This window comes from Hypanus sabinus, chromosome 26 (assembly GCF_030144855.1).
Source record: "Hypanus sabinus isolate sHypSab1 chromosome 26, sHypSab1.hap1, whole genome shotgun sequence".
Classification (NCBI taxonomy): Eukaryota; Metazoa; Chordata; class Chondrichthyes; order Myliobatiformes; family Dasyatidae; genus Hypanus; species Hypanus sabinus.
In genome coordinates this window covers 2,877,736-2,900,066 of record NC_082731.1, presented here as the reverse complement: position 1 = coordinate 2,900,066, position 22,331 = coordinate 2,877,736, and the positions used below count along the sequence as shown (strand labels likewise).

General features: G+C 43.4%; 1 protein-coding gene across 2 annotated transcripts; it reads left to right on the top strand.

Annotated features, from left to right (window-relative positions):
• The first annotated feature begins 246 nt into the window (after nucleotides 1–246).
• yif1b (Yip1 interacting factor homolog B (S. cerevisiae)) lies at nucleotides 247–22,217 on the top strand. 2 transcript variants are annotated; one of them, XM_059951376.1, is made up of 8 exons: nucleotides 247–385; nucleotides 3,691–3,911; nucleotides 4,387–4,491; nucleotides 6,640–6,718; nucleotides 17,994–18,051; nucleotides 19,291–19,446; nucleotides 19,591–19,684; nucleotides 20,883–22,217. In XM_059951376.1, the coding sequence occupies exons 1-8, from the start codon at nucleotides 352–354 to the stop codon at nucleotides 21,036–21,038; spliced, it is 903 nt and encodes a 300-aa protein (XP_059807359.1). In that variant the 5' UTR covers nucleotides 247–351; the 3' UTR covers nucleotides 21,039–22,217. The 2 variants fall into 2 exon arrangements, with proteins under 2 accessions (XP_059807359.1, XP_059807358.1); XM_059951375.1 differs by having other exon boundaries at nucleotides 259–394.
• Nucleotides 22,218–22,331: the final 114 nt, after the last annotated feature.

Genomic DNA, 22,331 nt, shown 5'->3' with positions numbered 1-22,331 from the left:
TTTATTTATTGAAGTGGAAAACTTGTCTTCTTTTCCTCTTTAAAGGAGTCTGTCCTCTGACCTATTCCCAATCGGTTGGCAAGCTACTCTCCTAAACCAGGACTTTAATTGCTTCTAAATTAGGTCGGCAATTAATTTAAAAAAGAAGGCACGTGTCTCAATATCCGTCCAATCATTGGCATGAAATAACCAGTTGTGGGCGGGGTTTCGAGCCGTCATCAATATCACTACGTAGTCAAACTGGTTTCCTGATTGGTGGACAGGGTGTCGATCACATGCCTTGCGGCCGTTCTGCGCAGGCGTAGCTGCTTTCCTGGCGGTTCGGGTGGGTGAGCGGAGACGGTTCCCGACATGGACCGCAGTGGCCCCGCCGGCTTCAGGCAGCGTAAGTTACGTACGTGGCCCACTTTTAAATATGTTGGCCAGGCGACGCCCCAGACGAGTGGCGAAGTGTTCCCTGTTCGCAAATGGCCACTGGAAAGGAAGCGGCTTCCTCTTCGGGGACCCTTCTGCCGAAATCGGAGACCCCACGCCCGAGGGGTCTCCTTCGTCCACTGGTGTTAGATAGTGACCACCCCAGAGGAAAGTGATTAATCCCGGGGGGGTTAAACCAGGGGTGAATGGGGAAAGGGGGTGGGCGGACGGGGTCTGGGGCGAGGGAAAGGGGTGGGTGGACGGGGTCTGGGGTGAATGGGGAAAGGGGGTGGGCGGACGGGGTCTGGGGTGAATGGGGAAAGGGGGTGGGCGGACGGAGTCTGGGGTGAATGGGGAAAGGGGGTGGGCGGATGAGGTCTGGGGGGAGAGGGAAAGGGGTGGGTGGACGGGGTCTGGGGTGAATGGGGAAAGGGGTGGGCGGACGGGGTCTGGGGTGAATGGGGAAAGGGTGGGCGGACGGGGTCTGGGGGGAGAGGGAAAGGGGTGGGCGGGGTCTGGGGTGAATGGGGAAAGGGGGTGGGCAGACAGGGTCTGGGGAGAGGGAGGGGGGTGGGCGGACAGGGTCTGGGGGAGAGGGACGGGGTCTGGGGGAAGAGGGACGGGATGGGCGGACGGGGTCTGAGGGAGAGGGAAAGGGGGTGGGCGGGGTCTGGTGGAGAGGGGGTGGTTGGGTGAGGTCTGTTGGGTGTATGAGGGTGGGGAGAGGGGTATGGGCAGCAGGTTTTGCAGTGAGGTGGGAGAGAGATTTGGGTGGACAGATTCTTGGGGTGGGTGAGTGTGGTTATTGGATGGGATCTGGAAAGGGAGTTGGTCAGGGTCAGAGGAGTCTAGATGTTGATGTGGTTTGAAATGAACATGGCTTTAGGGAAACTCCAGATATGAGCTCTTCTGTGGGAAGTGGAGGCTGCTCCCTAACAAGCTTCTACCATCACACTGTTGTTATCACAAAGACCTTGCAGTTTGAGGGGAAAGTGGGTGCTTTGGGTGAAATTGGAGATTTATTCCTAGATTAGTGTTTCTTATGCTTCAGATCTTCAAAAGCTTCAGTTTCTTTAACCAAATAAGCCCAAGACATGATCTTGGTGTTGGCATGAATGTGTCATTGATACTATAACTCCCTCAGAGCTCTAGCCCAGTGATAAAATAGTTCTGGTTTTTGTCCAAAATGTTGCCATTTAGAAAGCACTTGTGAGAAATCTTACATAACTTGCAAGATATTAGAGGCTGCAAAGTTTATGCGGCTTGTTTCCTTTCGCAGTCCCACACATTGGTTTAATATTTATTTCCATTGATCAGCTACACTTCTATGTTAATATAACCCCTGAAAGTACAGTGTCACATCCTTTACAGAAGTTAGTAGTGTAGAATGAATATGGGCTAGACAACACAAAATCCTGGAGGGACTCAGCAGGTCAGGCAGCATCTATGGAAAGCAATAAAGATTCAACAGAAGGGTCCTGTCCTGAAACATTGACTCTTAATTCCTGTCCATAGATGCTGTCTTGCCTGCTGAGTTCTGCCAGCATTTTGTGTTCGTTACTCTGGATTTCTAGATTTTGTTTATGGTGTGCTGGACAATTTTATTTTTGCATGCCTCAACTTGAAGTGTTGGAGAAGATATGAGTGGAGCTTTCTGAAATGAGTTTCATATGAGCCTTGTGGAACAGCTTGAAAAAAAATGAAGAAAAAGGACACAGGACAGCAATCTACTGAGAGGGTCATGCATTCTATCTGTTACTGATTATAATCGGCTTAACATAATTGTACCTTGATATTTATTGGGCTATTGCCTCTCAAGACCCAGAAATCAGTAGCGTAGCAATTAGCATGATGCCAGAGTTTGGGTTTCAGTCCTGGCATGTTTGGAAAGTAGTCTGTACATCCTCCCCATGAAATACATAGATTTTCCCCGGGTGCTCTGGATTCGTGTCTCAGTCCAGAAGTCACTGTAATTGTCCTGTGATTGGACCAGGTTAAACTGGGGTTGCTGGCGGTGCTCAAAGAGCCAGAAGGGCTGCATCTAAATAAAATAAAGGTAAATGTCCTCGGCAATTCTCTGCATCCTTCTCAGTGGGTTCATACCCGTTTCCAGTCGTCCATTACTCTTCTATGGGAACCAGTTTTACATGAAGCCAGTTATTAACCTGCCAGAACCAGGTTTAGACTTGCCGAATGAAAGAAATCCAGTGCTTTTCCTGAACAACACACACAATGAGCAAGTCAGGCAGCCTCAGTGGAGGAGAAGAAACAGTTGACATATTTGGGTGGAAATCCTTCAGCTGCTTGATGTGTTAAGTTCCTCCAGCATTTTGTTGTACAAGATTTGAGCATTTGCAGAATCTCCTGTTTGATTTGCCAGCACATACACTACTCATAAGTTTTAACTCCATGTGCAATCTCTTCCCACTGTTGATGTGTGTATACTTGATCAAATGCCTTCCCTAGTTGCTGTGAAATCAATTGATAGTGGTTGGGGGGGGGGGGGGGGAGTGGAGGTTGTGATATTTTTACACTAGGGCATTTCACTGTTTCCATATACATGTAACAAGTGAGAATCTGAACTGGAGCTTCTCTGAGGAGTTGGGTTGGGTTGAGTTGGTGGTGTTCTGTTAGCCAGCTTGTTCTGTTTATTCTTTTTTTGGTCGAGCACCTCAGCTCCATCCGCCACAACAGACAGGATCTCCCGGTTGCCACTCACTTCAACTCTGCTTCACATTCCCATTCGGATATGTCCATACATGGCCTCCTCTACTGTCATGATGAGGCCAAACTTTGGTTGGAGGAACAACATCTCGTATACCATCTGGGTAGACTCCAGCCCCTTGGTATGAACATCGAATTCTCCAACTTCTGGTAATTTCCCTCCCTCCCTTCTCCCATCCCACCTTCACTCTGTCTCCTCTTCTAGCTGCCTATCACGTCTCATGATTCCGCCTTCTTCTACTACCCATCGTGCTTTCCCCTTAGATTCCCTCTTCACTTCTCCTGCCTATCCCCTCCCTGCTTCCCCTCCCCCACCCGTTGATCTTCCCTTTTATTGGTTTTCCACCCTCTTCCCCCCCCCCCCCACCTTTATAGGGCCCCTGCCCTCTCCACCTTTAGTCCTGACGAAGGGTCTCGACCCGAAACATTGACTGCTTCTTTCAACAGATGCTGCCTGACCTGCTGAGTTCATCCAGCTTTTTTGTACGTCTGATTTGACCACAACATCTGCAGTGTACTTTGTGTTTATTATTCTGCCCCTCTTTCTTCCAGCTACCAAGGTGAGAGCGAGGGTCCCAGGGCAGCCCAGTCACCTCTTCGAAGACACCAGTGGAAATATGGATGTTCCCCCGTTTGAATCTGGATACGAGGGGCCTTCTTCGAGCTTTGGCCTGACGAGACCTGGCATCCTTGCTGACCCTATGGTGTCTGACTTGGCAATGGCTTATGGGAGCAGTTTGGCCAGTCATGGGAAGGACATTATGGATAAAAATGTAAGAGGCTTTGGTAAAGCCAGGCAAATCCTTCAGACAACACACAGAATCTTCCTCTTTATTATTTCATTCATTCCAAAACCATAAGTTTTCAGCATATGGAAACAGCTGTTGACCTGCACTGGCTATCAGTATATCTCAACACCAATAGGTGTAGTTTATTTATTTTCTGGCCCCTTGAGCCGTGCTGCCCAGCAATCCCCTAATTTTAATGCTCACCTAATCACGAAACAATTAACAATGACCAATTAACCTACCAACTGATATGTCTTTGGAATGTGGGAGGAAATTTGAGCACCTGGAGGAAATCCCAGGATTAATAATCCAGCCTTCACAAGAATTTTAGATTCACCACCCTCTGCCAATTAAGGCCTGACCCAGATATCTTAAGGTCATGCAAATGTTTTTAGCTTCTGCTCGGTCATTCTTCTTAACCATATGAGGGTGCATTGTCTCTGTACCTTTCTGTCTGCAGATTGATCGATTTATTCCAGTGAGCAGATTGAAGTATTACTTTGCTGTGGATACTGTTTACGTTGGAAAGAAGCTGGGTCTCCTCATCTTTCCGTACATGCACCAGGTAAGGGATGTGACTCTTTACTGGCCTTAAAGTTCCAGAGGATTCTTTTGTGAATAAGTGTATCCTGATCTTAAAACTCATGGAATCTTCAGGAATCTTGAGTTCCTTTGGGATGTAACAAAGCGGCCTTTGTGTCATCTCGTTTAGAATCATCCCTGGAGCAATGCCTACTGATCTGGCAGTTTGTGCATTTAATGGGGTTTCTTGTGCCACATTGCCTTACAGAAGTTTATTTAGAAATGCATTCCAGAATAGGCCTTTCAATCCCCGATTTAACTCTTGCCTAATCAACAAAGATTTTACAACTTACTAACCAAAACATCTTTGGAACACACGGAGCAAACCCATGCATTCCATGGGGAGACACAGGTGATGTCGGAATTGAACTGTGAACTCCGCGTAAGCTGTGGTAGTGGCAGTAACCACTGCGCTACTGTGGCATCCAGAATTGTTTTGCTTCTGTTAACATGTAATGTAAAATTGTTTCTGAAGTCTTGGTGCCACTTCACATGAATCCTAACAGTTCTTCTGTTTGCAATAGTGGTAAATAGTAATGGAACTGAAATGTAGACAAGCAGAGTGGTCAGTCTTGGTTCCACAGAGACAATACTGTGATACTTGTATGAATAAAACCTTTATTTGATACTTGTTCTCTTTACTCTCAAGATGATACTGTCTGTCTGAAAAGGAATTTCTTTAGCTAGAGGATGGTGAATCTGCAGAATTTAGTGCCACAAGTGGGTGTGGAAGTCAAATCATTGGGTCCTTTTAAAGTGGAGGGTTGATGGGTTCTGGATTAGTAAAGGCTTCAAAGGTTACAAGGACAAGGCAGGAGAAGAAGGTTGAGAAGGATAAATCAGCCATGATGGAATGGTGGAGAAGACTGGGCTGAATGGCCTGATTCACAGTAACAGGTACTTCTAGCTAAAGGAGCCCAATTGTGCCCATGTGACCAAATAACCCATTACACATCTGACTTTAGAATGTGAGGGGGCTCTCACACAGTCCTTGCAGGTAGTGGTAGGAATTGACCCTGGGTCACTGGTGTTGTAATAGTGTTACACTAACCTCTATTCATGTTGAGGATGTTATATGTGATACAGTGCAGGCTGAAGCAAGGGTAGCTTTTCACTGAAAGCCCTCCCCACCATTGAGCACATCTACATGGAGCACTCTTGCAAGAAAGCAACATCTATCTTCACCAATCTTCTCACTACTTCCATCAGGAAGAAGGTACAGGAGCCTTGGGACTCACACCACCAGGTTCAGTAGCTGTTATTGCCCCTCAACTATCAGGCTTTTGAAGCAAAGGATAACTTCACTCACCCATCACTGAACTGTTCCCACAGGACTCTTCATCTCATATTCTTGATATTTTTAATGTACAGTTGTCTTTTGCAGAATGGCTTTGTTCATCCAGTTGTATATGGTCTTTCATTGACTTTTATTGTGTATGCCTGCAAGAAAATGAATCTCAGGTTTATACATGGTGATGTATGCTTTGTCAACAAATTTAATTTGAACTTTGAGAGGAGGTAGGAACATATTGAAGAAGAGTTGGAGCAGAAGAGGGTCCAGATGATGTGTGAAGCAGAAAGGTGCCAACTCAGCTAGCTTCATCACGGGTACTAGCCTCCCCATCATTGAAAACATCTTGGAAAGGCGATGCCTCAAAAAAGCAGCATCCATCATTAAGGACTTGTATCACCCATGATGTGCTCTTTTCTCATTGCTACCATCAAGGAGAAGACACAAAGCCTGAAGGTGCACACCCACTGCTTTAGAAATAGTTTCTACCCCTCCTCCATCAGATTTCGGAACAATGAACCAACCCATGAACACTATCTCAGTATTTTTTGCTCTTTTGCCAACTTGTTTAATTTAGATTTTTAATATAGTGTATATTTAATTGATATTCTGTTATGTATTGTACTGTAATGCTACTGCAAAATAACAAATTTCACAACATATGTCAGTGATCTTAAACCTGATTCTGATTCAGAAGAAGCTGAGGAAGATGTGCTGAAGGTGACAGCATTCTGTAATAACATGGAGATAGACAGTTACAGGAGGAGAGAAAAGTTGATTTTAGAAAAAGGATGATCAAAGAGCAAAGTTACAGCAGCTCTTCACCCTTTTTGTTGACAGAACTGGGAAGTGCAGTATCAACAAGACACCCCTGTGGCTCCCCGGGTTGAAGTAAATGCTCCTGACTTGTATATTCCAGGTGAGTGTCTGAACTATTTGATCAGTAGTGCCTGCAGTTACAACCAGGATTATAAATTGTTCCAGTGTTTTGACACAGTTTTCAGCAAGAGGCAAAATTTTGTACAGACCTGACATCAATGGACACTCTTCATCCATCCTCTTCATCCCTCTTCAGTGCGACTGAATCTGCTTGTAGAATGGTCGCATGTTTCCTGAAGTGGGGAATTTTGCTGCCTCCAATTTATGTATCCCTTAGAATTAGTAACATTGTTGGACAAATAGGTTGGGGTGCACATTTCTGATGAATGTTTAAATGTTGTTGGGAGTCAAAGCTCTTGTGCACTCATGGTACACATCTCTCCCAACAAGCACCCATTTGGATAGTCAGTGGTTTGTGTGTTTTTGGAACCAAGCCTGATCAACACATCCACTTTCCAGCAGCCTGGGTTTGGAATGGTCAAAATCAAGACCAGAGGGTCAATTCTCTTTTGAATTGTGAAGTTTTTTAATGCTGTCTCACCTGAGCCCCATTTACACCACAAACCATGAATTGAAAGTACATGTATAATATAAGAACATGCGAAATCGGAGCAGGAGTAGGCCATCTAGTCCGTTGAGCCTGCTCTGCCATTCAATAAGATCATGGCTGATCTGACCATGGACTCCTCTCCACTTGCCTTTTCCCCATAACCCTTAATTCCCCTACAATGCAAAAATCTAACCAAACCTTGTTTTTTTATTATATTTACTGAGGTAGCCTCCTCTGCTCGATTGGGCAGAAAATTCCACAGATACACCAGTCTTTGGGGAAAGCAATTCCTCCTCATCTGTCCTAAATTTACTCCCCTGAATCCTCTGGTTCTAGTCTCACCTACCAGTGGAAACAGCTTTCCTGCCTCTATCTTATCCGTCCCTTTCATAATTTTGTTTCTATAAGATCTCCTCTCGTTCTTCTGAATTCCAGTGAGTACAATCACAAGTGGCTCAATCTCTCCTCATAGACTACCCCCCCCCCCCCCAAAATCTCTGGAATCAACCTGATGAATCTCTTTTCCACCACCTCCAAAGCCAGTACATCAGGTGCTGCCTCACCAGTACCCTGTCAGTTGCAGCATAACCTCCCTGCTCTTAAATTCAATCCCTCTAGCATTGAAGGCCAACATTCCATTTGCCTTGATAGCCTGCTGCACCTGCAAACCAGTCTTCTGTGGTTCATGCACAAGCACTCCCACGTCCCTCTGTACAGCAGCATGCTGCAGTATTTTACAATTTAAATAATAATCTGATCTTCCATTTTCCTTCCAAGGTGGATGACCTTGCATTTACCAGCATTGTACTTCATCTTCCAGACCCTTGCCCACTCACTTTATCTATATCACTCTGCAGACTCTCCGTATCCTCTGCACAATTTGCTTTTCCATTCAATTTAGTATCATCAGCAAACTTAGGTACACTACACTAGTCCTGTTCCAGATCGTTAATGTATATCATGAACAGTTGTAGGCCCAGCACCAACCCCTGCAGCACACTGCTCACCACTGATTGCCAATCAGAAAAACACCCTTGTATTCAACTCTCTGCTTTCTATTGGTTAACCAATCCTCTACCATGCTCACACATCACCCCCAACTCTATCCATCCTTATCTTGTGTGGCACCTTATCGAACGCCTTCTGGAAAACCAAGTAAATTATATCCATCTGTTTCCCTCTATTCACTGTGCTCACTGTATCCTCAAGAACTCCAGTAATTTTGTCAAGCAGGACCTGCCTTTGCTGAATCCATGCTGTGACTGCCTGATGGATCCATTTCTTTCCAGAGCCCCGCTATTCCTCCTTTAATGATGGCTTCAAGCATTTTCCCAACTACAGGTATTAAACTATGTGGCCTATAAGTACCTGACTTATGCTTGCATCCTTTTTTTTTTGAATAGTGGCATGATATTTGCCGCCTTCCAATCTGCTGGGACCTGCCCAGAGTCCACCAAAGCCTCTACTATAACCTCTGCCATTTTTTCAGTACCCTGGAATGCATTCCATAGGACCAGGGAACTTGTCCGTCTTTAGGCCTACAGGTTTGCTCACTCTACCTCTTTACTGACGGCTATTTTATCGAGGTCCTCGCCTCCCATCGCATTCATACCAACTCTCTGGCATGTTAGATGTGTCCTCCACTGTGAAAGTTGACACAAAATAGTCATTCAAAGCCTCAGCCATTTCCTCATTACCCAGTATCAATTCTCCCTTCTCATCCTCCAAGGCATTTATGTTCACTTTAACCACCCTTTTCTGCTTTATATAATTAGAAAAACATACTATTTTGTGTTTTTAAATTTTTTCCCTAATCTTCCAGTTTCCCACTACCCTTGGCAACTTTGTACATGAGCTTTTAGTTTGATGCCTTCCTTTATTTCATAGAAACATAGAAAACCTACAGCATAATACAGGCCTCTTGGCCCACAAAACTGTGCCGAATATGTCCTTACCTTAGAAATTACCTAGGGCTACCCATAGCCATCTATTTTTCTAAGCTCCATGTACCTATCCAGGAGTCTCTTAAAAGACCCTGTCGTATCTGCCTCCACCATCACCGGCAGCCCATTCCCACACACTTATCCCTGACATCTCCTCTGTACCTGCTTCCAAGCATCTTAAAAACTGTGCCCCCTCGTGCTAACCATTTCAGGTCTGAGAAAAAGCCTCTGACTATCTACACGATCAATGCCTTTCATCTTATACACCTTTATCAGGTCACCTCTCATCCTCCGTCGCTCCAAGGAAAAAAGGCCGAGTTCACTCAGCCTATTCTTATAAGGCATGCTCCCCAATCCAGGCAACATCCTTGTAAACCTCCTCTGCACCCGTTCCATGGTTGCCACAATCCCCTCTACCCTCTGAGTACTGAGCACAGTACACCAAGTGGAGTCTGACTCGGGTCCTATATAGCTGCAACATTACCTCTCGGCGGGGGCTTTAGAGTTAATCAAGAAGAATATAAGATTAATTTATTTGCTGATGATGTTTTGATTTATTTAACAAACCCATTGCAATCTTTGCAAAGATTATCTTTTAGATTGGAAGAATATGGAAAAGTATCAGGGTATAAAGTAAATTGGGATAAAAGTGAAATTTTACCCCTTACTAAAGGAAATTAGTAGTGTTTTCGATGTAATCGAGAAATTGGTACTTTTTTACATTCTACTTGGTCTTGTTTTAAAATTCAACCATTTTGGATAAATCTAAGACTTTTATTGGAACAAATTACTGGAGTACAACTCCCACATAGTCCAGTATTATTTTTATTAGGAGACATTGAAGGGACAATACCAAAACTTAAATTGAATAAGTATCAGAAAAAATTTATAAAAATTGCATTGGCAGTAGCCAGAAAAGTTATCGCAGTTACTTGGAAATCTGATTTGTATTTAACTATGGATCGTTGGAATAATGAAACACATAGTTGTATCCCACTTGAAAAAATTACATACAATCTAAGAAATGAATATATATTTTTGAAAATTTGGCTCCCATACTTAGAAAAGATAGGATTAAGTACATAGGTCAATAAATTATCAATAAAATATCAATAAATTAGAGAGAATGCAGAGACGATTTACGGAGATCAATAAATTAGAGTGCAGACACGATTTACTAGGATGTTACCTGGGTTTCAGCACTTAAGTTACAGAGAAAGGTTGAACAAGTTAGGTCTCTATTCATTGGAGCGTAGAAGGTTGAGGGGGGATTTGATCGAGGTATTTAAAATTGAGAGGGATAGATAGAGTTGACGTGAATAGGCTGTTTCCATTGAGAGTAGGGGAGATTCAAACTAGAGGACATGATTTGAGAGTTAGGGGGCAGAAGTTTAAGGGAAACACGAGGGGGTATTTCTTTACTCTGAGAGTGATAGCTGTGTGGAATGAGCTTCCTGTAGAAGTAGTAGAGGCCAGTTCAGTTGTGTCATTTAAGGTAAAATTGGATAGGTATATGGACAGGAAAGGAGTGGAGGGTTATGGGCTGAGTGCGGGTAGGTGGGACTAGGTGAGATTAAGAGTTCGGCACGGACTAGGAGGGCCGAGATGGCCTGTTTCCGTGCTGTGATTGTTATATGGTCCTTTGAAGATAAAATTATAAAGTAATTGGAAAGTAAAAATAAATATTAAAATTATTTTGAACTCCATGGAGCATGTGGGGATCCTCCAATATCCAGGCAATCTTTCTCTTCTTTCTTTCTTGTTTTTCTCTTTAGATAGGGGTTAAGGGGGGGGGGAGGGTTAATATTATTTTTCTTACTACTTTATTATCACATTTATTCTTGTAATTTTCTAAAATTTAATAAATAAATAATTTGTTTTTTAAAAAAACATTACCTCTCGGCTCCTAAGCTCAATCCCATGATTGATGAAGGCCGATGCACTGTATGCCTTAATCACAGAATCAACCTATGCAGCAGCTTTGAGTGTCCAATGGACCCCAAGATCCCTCTGATTCTCCACGCTGCCAAGAGTCTTACCATTAATACTATATTCTGCCATCATATTTGACCTACCCAAATGAATCACCTCACACTGATCTGGTTTGAATTCTCAGCCCAGTTTTGCATCCTATCAATGTCCCGCTGTAACCTCTGACACTCCTCCACACTATCCACAACACCCCCAACTTTTGTGCAAATTTACTAACCCATCCCTCCACTTCCTTATCCAGGTCATTTATAAAAGTCATGAAGAGATCGCAGAACAGATCTGAGGCACACCACTGGTCACTGACCTCCATGCATAAAATGACCCATCTACAACCACGCTTTGCCTTCTGTGGGCAAGCCAGTTCTGGATCCACAGAGCAATTTTCCCTTTGGATTTCATGCCTCCTTACTTTCTCAAAAGCCTTGCATGGGGTATCTTATCAAAAGCCTTGCTGAAATCCATATACACTACATCTATGGCTCTACCTTCATCAATGCATTTAGCCACGTTCTCAAAAAATTTTAATCAGGATCATAAGGCACAACCGGCCTTTCACAAAGCCATGCTGACTATTCCTAATCATATTATGCCTCTCCAAATGATCATAAATCCTGCCTGTCAGGATCTTTACCATCCTGATCTTTACTTTCAGGATCTTTACCACTGAAGGACCACTGAAGTAAGACTCGCTGGTCTATAATTTCCTGGATTATCTCTACTCCCTTTCTTGAATAAGGGAACAGCGTCCTTCAACCCTCCAATCCTCTGGAACCTTTCCCATCCCCATTGGTGATGCAAAGATCATCGCCAGAGGCTCAGCAATTTCCTCCCTCGCCTCCCACAGTAGGCTGACGTACATCCAATCCCGTCCAGTCCCGGTGACTTATCCAACTTGATGCTTTCCAAAAGCTCCAGCACATCTTCTTAATATCTATATGCTTTTCAGTCTGCTGTAAGTCATTGCCAATATTCTTTTCCATAGTGAATACTGAAGCAAAGTACACATTAAGTGCCTCTGCTATCTCCTCCAGTTCCTTTTTTTGTAATTTATTTTTTTATTGAAGTTCATCATCAAACAAACATTTCTATAAGATGTATTTCAGACATTGTGCATGTATATCACAAATCTCCACAAAGTATTTATCTGAGGTACCCACCTCAAAAAAGAGTGGAAAGAAAAAACAAGCAAAAGGAAAGAACTATGTACAAGTAGGGAGTGATTTTTTTTTTACAACAGGTTCATTGATTTGTGAGAATAAAATCAGGCCTATGAGACATTATGTAGTTAAACCATTTTTCCAAATATGAATCAAATTGTTCCAAATTGGATAAAATTCTCTTACATTTGATTGGATTTAATAGCCCATTGACATTAAAAGAAATGAATTTTACTTTGTCCTTAACCATCTATTTATCGGTCAATGTATCATTGAAATTAGAATAAAACTTAATTGATCTACTCCTGAACAAATGAGAACCAGGAAACGCAAATAATAACAAAAATGGCAATGAACGTGTGATTCCAAGGCTGAGGTCTCTAGTAGATGACCCTGCGATGAGCTGGAGGAAATGTCTAGCTGTGGGGGATAACCTCTCCTACTTGTGAGTTGAGGGCCCCCATTGCAGTATTTATAAAAGTCAGTGAACAAATCCATTACACAGAAAAGATTTCCCTTTTCTCAACAAAGTAATATAAAATCCACATTATAGTAAGTATTCCTGAGATAAGTATATCACTGTGTACTTTTGCTCCCGTTTAACTTCTCAACATTTTTAAAGTTGGCCAAACCTTATGGCTCTTCTGAAGGGGGTGAGGACTGTCTTTGGGGAAACTCCCAGTCTCTACCTGATATATTTCTCTTGGCCTCCTCCCGTCTCCTGCCTTCTCGATTCTCGCACTATTTCCCAAGCAGAGCGGGATAATTCCTCAGCCAGGCTTTCCCTCGTTTTGGTGACGCTGACGGGCAACCCTTTGGCCTTCATGTCTGTAGTTGCCTCTTCCACTGTCTGGTAGAACCACGTCCCGTTGTCATAAAACATTCAAAGTTTAGCAGGGTACGGAGTTTGAAATCTAATCTTTTTTTGCTTTAGTACTCACTTTACTTCAGAGTATTCTTTGCGTTTCTGGAGGACTGCGGTGGGGTGGTAATCTTGGTTGAAATATATTAATTTACTGTCGAAAAACACTCTTCTTATCCCAGGCCCTTCATAGAATCTCCACCTTGGTGCTATACCGAAGGAATTTAATTATTATTGAGCATGGTTTTCTATCCCGGGTAGGTTTCAGGAAGACCGCACGATGGGCTCTTTCGACTTCAGCTTAATAGCCGAGGGAAGATCGAGCACGTAACTTTCCGACAAACTCCGTCATAGACGAGCCCTCCGCTCCTTTGGGAACGTTGTAGATTCTGATATTTTTCTGCCGTGATCTTCCCTCCAGGTCAAGCAGTTTACCTTCTTGGTGATTTAATATTTTTATTGTCTTACTCAGTATCCGTTCCACGTTTTGAACGCGATCTTCCACCTTCTCAATTCCGAGTCTCTGCTACTGCTATTTTTTGATTGACGCTAGCGAGCTCTGACTTAATATCACGGAGCTGCTGCTTTATTTCTTTCTGGACCTCCATTATTTTTTTTCAAGATCGATCATATTCACCGCTTTGAACGAGGTCCAGCGTCCGCCTCGCTAGCACGCGGTTAGGTAGGAGAGCCACTCACTGCACTCCTCTCAGCTGCAGGCTCTGCAGTGTGGCTTTTTTTATTTCCATTCCTTTTCCCCATTCTTGCCCCTCTTCAGTTCAAATATTTTCCAAAAAATATATTTGATGGGTTAACGGGACTTAATACACATTTTTCCGGAGGAGCTAGTGACTTAAGCTGCCATTCCCGACAATGACATCACCAGAATCGTATCTCCTCCAGTTCCATACACTTTTCCACTTCTCTCACTTCTTATCCTCTTGCACTTCTTGAGGTTTTCCTTAATCCTGTCCATCAAGGCCTTCTCATGGCCCCTTTTGGCACTCCTAATTCATTCTTAAGCTCTTTCCTGCTAGCCTTACAATCTTCTAGATCTCTATCATTACCTAGTTTGTTTGTTGTTTTGTGTTTTTTTTTGAAGTTTTCAAACCTTTCCTTTGTTATCCATGGCTGGCTCTCCCCACCCTTACTGTCCTTGCTTTTAACAGAAATATATTTTTATTGGGCACAGTGGAAAAATCTCTTTGAAAGTCTTCCACTATTCTTCAGTCGTCCCACCTTATAGGTGGTGTTCCCAGTCTACCCTATCCAACTGCTCCCTCATCCAGTTGTAGTCTCCTTTGTTTAGGTATATATATACTGGTTTTAGGTCAAACTATTGCACTCTCTATTTGTATGGTAAACTAAATCATACTGTGATCACTTTCCAAGTGGACCCCTAACTACAAGATTGCTAACCTTACCTGTCTCATTGTACAGGACCAGATCCAAGATGGCATGTTCCATTGTAATAACATGCTGTCCAAGAAAGCTATCATGTATACATTCTATGAAGTCCTCCAAGGCTGTCTTGACCAACTTGATTCACCCAATCAATGTGCAAGTTAGTCTCCCACGATAACTACTATTCCATTCTTACATACCTCAGATATTTCTGTTTTTTTGCCTGTGCCACTGTAATGTTATTATTCAGTGGTCAACAGACAGCTCCCACTAGTGAATTTTTTTCCCTTTACGATTCCTAATCTCTACCCAGATGGATTCAAAATTTTGCTCCTTTGATCTTAGTCTCTCTCACTATCTCCCTGAACTCACCTTTAATTAAGAGAGCCTCACTTACTTTCCTGCTATCCATCCTTATTACTTGATATTCTTGGACAGTTACTTCCTAATCCTCTCCACCTGCAACCATCTTCCTGGAATGGCCAATAAATCATACCCCTTTATACTGATTTGTGTTACAAGTTAACTGACCTTGTTTTGAATACTATGGGCATTCGGATAAAGTGCCCTTACACTCAATGTGCTTTTAAAATCTAGTAATCTTTGTCTCCTTTGCACTTTTCTGTACTCCACCACTGCTTTTCTCATTTAAACTTTTGCTTTATCTTTATCCACACTTTTCTCTTTTACTTTATCATACTTCTCCAACCTGTTGAACCCACCCTCCTGCTATTTACGTACAGCTCAACTGAGCCATTGGGAAAGTTAGTCAGATAAATGTCAGGTATTTGACTATGTAACTACATATTTCCCTTGGCAGATTAAGGTTAGCGCATTTGCTGATGATTATTGCACTCTGAAACACAGTCTCCAAATAGTAAGGTTGGTTGTAAACACAAATTGAGAAATTTCTTTCATTATTGATCTCAAATCCCAAAGCTATTGACTTCAGAAGTTGCCAGACACCACTGCCTAGCACCCCCCCCCCCCCATTCTTCTCCCTAGTATTGGCCTGTAACGGAATCAAACTATTTAAAATCTTTGTCCCTAGTCCATTCAGCCCGTTGAGTCTGTGCAGGATCTTAGAGCTATGCCATTCCCCCACCTTCTTCTGTAAACTATTTGGGTTTTTTTCATGTCCTTCATTTCAAGTTCAGCTTATTGTTTTTCAACCGTACATGTGTATACTGCCAAACCAAACGATGTTCCTCCAGATCCAGGTGCACAGTATACATATAATTCAAGAAGCACAAAGTAATATTACCACAAATAATAAGATGCATTTATGATACAAGTTTAAAAAGTAATTGGTGCTGGTGCTTCATACATGAAGACCATATGCTGAGATTCATAACCTGGTGGCAGGGAGTTCAGTAGTCTTACTGGAGGACGAAGCTGTTGCCCATCCTAACAGTTTTTGCTGCAGCACCTCCTGCCTAATGGAGGGGTCAAAAAAGTTTGTTGGACAGATAGGGCTTTACATCCCTTACTATTCCCAACTGCCCCCCCCCACCCCATTTTATACCACTCACCAACACTGGGTAATTCACAGCAGCTATTTATTCTAAAGGCATGCAATTGTGTAGGTAAAGCAGTACTTGGGGAAACCCATTTAAAACTTGCACATTCCACACATGACAGCAGCAGCTGGAATTGAACCCAGTTTGCTGGAGCTATGGACCAGCAGCACCATTCACCACACTACAATGTCAGCCAGTTCTGCCTTTTCTTCCCCAGATGGGAAGTGTCTCGGTCTTGTCACCATTTTCAATCCCTTCATGGTCCTAAGTAATGCCCTTCACCACTACATCTTTTGGCTATCTCCTCCAAGGTTAGCCTAACACTATTACAGCTCAGGGTGATGTCATCTGTAAGGAATTTGCACATCCTCCCCGTGAACACATGGATTTCCTTTGGATGCTCCAGTTTTTCTCTCGGTACAAATTAACCTACCAATCAGTTGGTTAGTTGGTCATTGACTTGTGATTACGTTAGGATTAAATTGGTTACAGGGCAGTACAGCTCTGTTACAAGGATTAGTATTTATGACCAGTCACAGAGAATCTGTGTTCACTGACAGCTGGAAAATTTACTTTTGTTCTAAATCGGAGAGACCAGCCAATTAGTTTGCTTGTTACTAATTGCTAATTCCTCAGGGAAGACATTATGCATGTTCATCATACCAAAGAACACCTCGTAAATAACTTCTTATTTGGAAATGATCTCTAGACCAGCAGATTATCAGGAGCATCAAGTACAGTCGGCCCTCCTTATCTGTGGGGGATTGGTTCTGGGGACCCCCCCCACGGGTACCAAAAAACACAGATGCTCAAGTCCCTTGTTTAACCTGGCTCAGTGCGGTGGTCTTTAGGACCTGAATTCATAGTGTTTCTGTTCACGAAAATAATCACGATCATGATTGACAATAAAGTTGAAGTAATAAAGCAATCGGAAAGAGGTGAAATGCCATTGGTCATTGGAAAAGTGTTAGGCTACAGTCGGTCAACGATTGGAACAATTTTAATAGAGCACGTGAAAGGCCCTGCCCCGATGAAAGCTACAATTATTTCTAAGCAACGCAGTGGTTTAGTTATTGAAATATGTATGTTTCTTAAGTGTTTTATATGCATAGAAAGGTAAAATATATACCATTTAATAAGACAAATGTTTGACTAACTGATGCTAAATAATAGCGGATCTACCTGTTTCAACAAAACAGATTTGGGAACAGAACTCGTTCATAACCTGGGGACTGCCTGTACTTTTAAATCATCTCTAGATTACTTATACCTAATACTATGTAAATAGTTGTTATACTGTATTGTTTAGGGAATAATGACAAGAAAAAATAGTCTGTACATGCTCAAACAACGAGTGTTGGAAAGAGAACTTCCGGGTTTCCCCAGTCTACAGTTGGTTGAATCCGTGGATAAGGAGGGCCGACTGTACTTTAAAGCACTTTGATATGGCTATTTCTGAACATAATCAGTTCACAAGACAACTCACAAAATGTCAGCCTCCATTCTTTCAACCTTATTGCAAGAATAAAGACAATTAGTTTGTCTACTTCCACTGACCTCGGCCCATCCAGATTCACTGACTTGAAGACTGTAGTTCTTTCTGGCCAGCAGCTTGAAGGGATGGAAGGGCCTGTACTGCTCTGTATTTAAATAATAACTCAGAATTCTATTTTATTCCCAGAGTTGATTGCTACTCTATCCACAGCTCTGCAGAGTTCTGGGTAACTTGTCTCTCAGACACTCCTTAAAACCAATGTCTTTAACTTTTCCTGCTGTGTCTGTGTCAGATTTTGTTGTATCAAACCTAAGGATATTTAGCTAGATAACTTCTGCTCAAACAGAGGTTGTGATGAATTGACTCATTTTGTTGTTCTGATCTGTCTCCAGCAATGGCATTCATCACGTATTTACTGGTGGCCGGGCTTGCTCTTGGGACACAGAGCAGGTAAAAACTTTGTCACTGTCTGTTGTTTCTTCTCTCTCCCTCTGAACCAACCAGCTGTATAGTTGAGCATGTTTAAGTAAGATGTTGGGAGGCAGCATAATGCATCTTTGTCCTTTTTAAAAAAGAAAGGACATTAGCACTCTGTAAAAAACACATTTTGTTTGTGTTGTACCTTGACAGCTGCAAAGATTATTTTTGTAATGCAGTAAATATAGTAATCCTATTTTACATATTTGTAAAGACTAACGTAACAATATCCAGGTATTGATCTTTAATGCCAGCTAAGGGATAATTGTTGGCCAGGACATCAGGCGTCACTGTGTCCCGGGGGGAATCAGGGCTTTCATTTAATGACAAATTCAAAACATGGTGGTATGGTTGGTTCCCTGTCGTGCACTGGTGCACAAGTCTGAGGCAAGAACAAAGTTATAGCAGCATGGAAGCTGGCCCTTTGGCCCAAATCATCCATGCCCAGCCAAGATGTCTTATTTCAGCTAGTCTCACTTTCCTGATTTTGGTCCATTTCCTATACAAGAATCTGTCCATATCAAACTGAGCATTTTTTTTCTTTTTCAGATACCAAGCACTCTACACTTGTTTCTACTCTAGTTTCTTGTCCCTTCCAAATAGCCCAAAGCAAAGAATGGGCTTGCCACATCAATTCTGCTTTCCAGCTGGTTAGTGGGAGGGTGTACAGGTGAATACTGGGATGGTTCTGTATTCCTGCTGGGGACAGCCGCTTGTGCTGTGGATAAGATCACTCCAGATTATAGCTCAACATTCATGGACTCCTCTTCTATCATGATGAGGCCCTTTCAAGGTAGAGGAACAGCCCCTCATAGGTAACCTCCAACTTAATGGCAGGAACAAGGATTTCTCTGTCTGGTAATTTTCCCTTCCCCCGTCCCTCTTCTATTCCCTCTGGCCTCCAGCCTCCTCTCCTCACCTACCTATCACTTCCCTCTGGTGCCCCTCTTTCCATTTGTCCCATGGTCCACCCTCCTTACCTGTCAAATGCCTTCTTTACCAGCCCTTTACTTTCCCCACCCACCTGTCTTTAGTTCCAGCCCGAAACATTGACTCCTTGTTCCTTTTCATAGATACTGCCTGACTTGCTGAGTTTATCCAGCATTCTGTGTGTTTGTCTCTGTAGGGTATGACTGGCTGCATCCAGTCACCCAGCGCATATTTTAACTCTCACCCAGCATTGTTTGAGCTCACTCTTGTCTCTCCCCACAGGTTCTCTCCAGAGGTTCTAGGGATGCTGGCCAGCACTGCGTTAATCTGGCTGGTCATTGAAGTGCTTGCTATCTTGCTCAGTCTCTATCTCGTCACGGTGAACACGGATTTAACCACCATTGACCTTGTTGCCTTTGCGGGATACAAATACGTTGGGTAGGTGTGTGAGCTTTTGAGTGTGCAGACAGGGCAGATGCGTTTGTGGGCATGTCCTGATGCTAGGTGGCTCTCGGGGTATTGGGTGGGGGTATGGGCATTGATGGCTTTGCAATGACACGACATCTGATTTCTTCCCTGCAGGATGATAGCTGGAGTCATTTCTGGGTTGTTGTTTGGAAGAATGGGATACTACATTTCTTTGGGATGGTGCTGCATCTCGGTAGTGGTCTTCATGGTAGGTTCACAGAGAGTGTACAAACTTTAATTCCCACTGCAGACTGTAAGGAGTTTGTTCATTTTCCCATGACCACTGTACTGTTATTTCCCACACTCCAGTCAGAGTTGGTAAGTTGCACACATGCTATGTTGGCGACAGAAGCGTGGAGACACTTGCAGGGTGCCCCCTCGGTTTGTGCTGGTCATTGATCCAGTGCTTCGATCTACATGGAACAAATCTAAATCTCGTTTATTATAATGTTTAGATTTAGTTATTTAACTTGGTTCTCCTTCCACAATCCACTAATATTTAACCACTCCTAGTGGGGCATAGGATGCCAATGGCAGCTCAGTGTCCTGGGCCAAAGGTTAATCAGCTCTGTGTCTTCTGTTTTCACCACACGACTTCATGTGTTTTCCAGGCAAAGATCCATTCTCTCCGGGGAGCTAGTTTTTCTGTAGCACTGAATTTTTACAGAATGGGGTTGCTAGCCCCATACCCAACCCTCCTTCTGAGGCTGGTTTGAGATTATCTATCTGTTAAGGGAATTAAGATCTATTGTCTCCCCTTGAATTTCTGGATCCTAACTGCTCTCTGGAAGAGGGCTGCAGTGTTGCTGACTCAAATACAGTTCCAGTGTCATCAGCTCTCCTGTGATACAATGTATGGCTCATCCCTGCAGTGCAGTACTGGGAAGATTGACCTTTCCAGTCTCAGTCACAAAGCACAAACAAGCTCTTCAGCCCAACACATCTGTGCTGACTATTAAACGTGCATTTATACTGATCCTACATATTCCCAATCTATCACAAGATTTCTCCACTCATTGGCCTGCCAACCTATCAGCTCGCTTGTCTTTGGGATGTGGGAGGAAACCCACTCAGTCAAGGAGAAATGGACAGACTCCATACAGACAGCACCCAAGGCCAGAGTTGAAGCTGTGAAGCAGCAGCTATTCCAGTTGCTCTGTCTGCTTGTTCTCTCGTCTCTGTGCCTGTTGGGTCTGCTTGTTCTCTCGTCTCTGTGCCTGTTGGGTCTGCTTGTTCTCTCATCTCTGTGCCTGTTGGGTCTGCTTGTTCTCTCGTCTCTGGGTCTGACATTGGCCTTACAGGATATTCAACCTTGAGATTGCTCCTGTTCTTGCCTTGTCTGCCATCTGTGTATTTCTGCATGTTTAACTTAATCCTTGCAACATCTTAATTCTCAAATATTTCAGATTCGAACTTTGAGGCTGAAGATCCTCTCGGAAGCTGCAGCTGAGGGAGTTCTAGTCCGGGGCACCAGGAATCAGCTGAGGATGTACCTGACCATGGCCATTGCTGCAGTGCAGCCATTCTTCATGTATTGGCTCACCTATCACTTGGTCCGATAGGAGAACGGGAGAGCTTCCTGCTGTCCCTGGGGTGGGGCTTCACTGATCCCTCTAGATACCGGGGATTGGCGAATGTAAACAAGTCGGTCACTCTGGGTGGATGCAGCAAGACTTGGCTGCCTTCCCAAATAGACTGCTGGGGGTGGGTGAGAAGGGGTGTGGGTGGGATATCTCACTGAACAAGGGGGGGGTGGTATAAAGCTGTGTGCATGCATCCTCCCCTGGGTGAGGGGTCACAAGATAGTTTAGTCTCCCCAAAGAGGATGTGACTATCCAATTTCCAATGAAGGTAGGACATTGAGGAAGGGAGGAAACACATGAGACTGTCTTCTCTGAGGAATGGATGTGGAATGTGGCTGTTTCATCCGCAGCGGAACTTTTTCAACTGGACTACCTGTATAATTAACTGAGATTCATGGGTTTTGAATTTGCAGGAAAGTCAAGCTGATGGACAAATCTGTGGTGAATCTGCTTACCACTGAGGGGAATATTTTAATATCTATTTATAAACAGAGGAAATTTAAAAAAAACTGTTGTTCATCAGTGTTGTAATTATTTCATCGGGACAGCTTCCCTTTCATGTCCAGACAGATTTTCTTCCAAGTTAAAGAAATGTAATTCTGATGCCTCACTGAACCACTTGTTCAGTGCTGACTGTTCCCATGCAGCAGGCTCCCCCTCCACGCAGCTGATCAATCCAAAGAAATGGCCGAGAACATTGCAGGAATTGCCAGTCAGCGTTGAGTTGACTCAATGTAGTTGAGTTAGGAATTCCAGCTCCAGATTTTCCCTCCGGGTTAACTCCCAAAGCCTTAACCATATAACATATAACAATTACAGCACGGAAACAGGAAGCGAGCATAGAACTTGCAGTACTGGGGCAGCTTGTCAACTAAAGAGAGGAGTGTTCTTTATGTAGCCAACTATTATCTGAGATTATGCCAGTGGGGGTGAGGCAGAAGTAGATGTGGAGGAAACAACCAAGCAACAAAGAATTGTCCAGGGCTCTGGGTAGAGAAGGGTTGATTAAATTGATTGCTGCTACCTCTAGTGTTAGATTCTGTGTCTTGGAAAATGTCATCCTGTTACACCCTCAATTTCTCCCATTAATCCAGCTCCACTCCAGCTTGCTTGAAGAGCAATGAAATGTGGTTTACTTATAAAATCTTGTAAAATCTGGATTTCTAGATGTCCTGTGTCACATAGTTTCCTGTGCTGAGGCATTGCAGTTACTGCTCTGATGAGGGTAGAGTATTTTCAATCCAGGCACCAGAACTGCTAAGACTTTGGCTA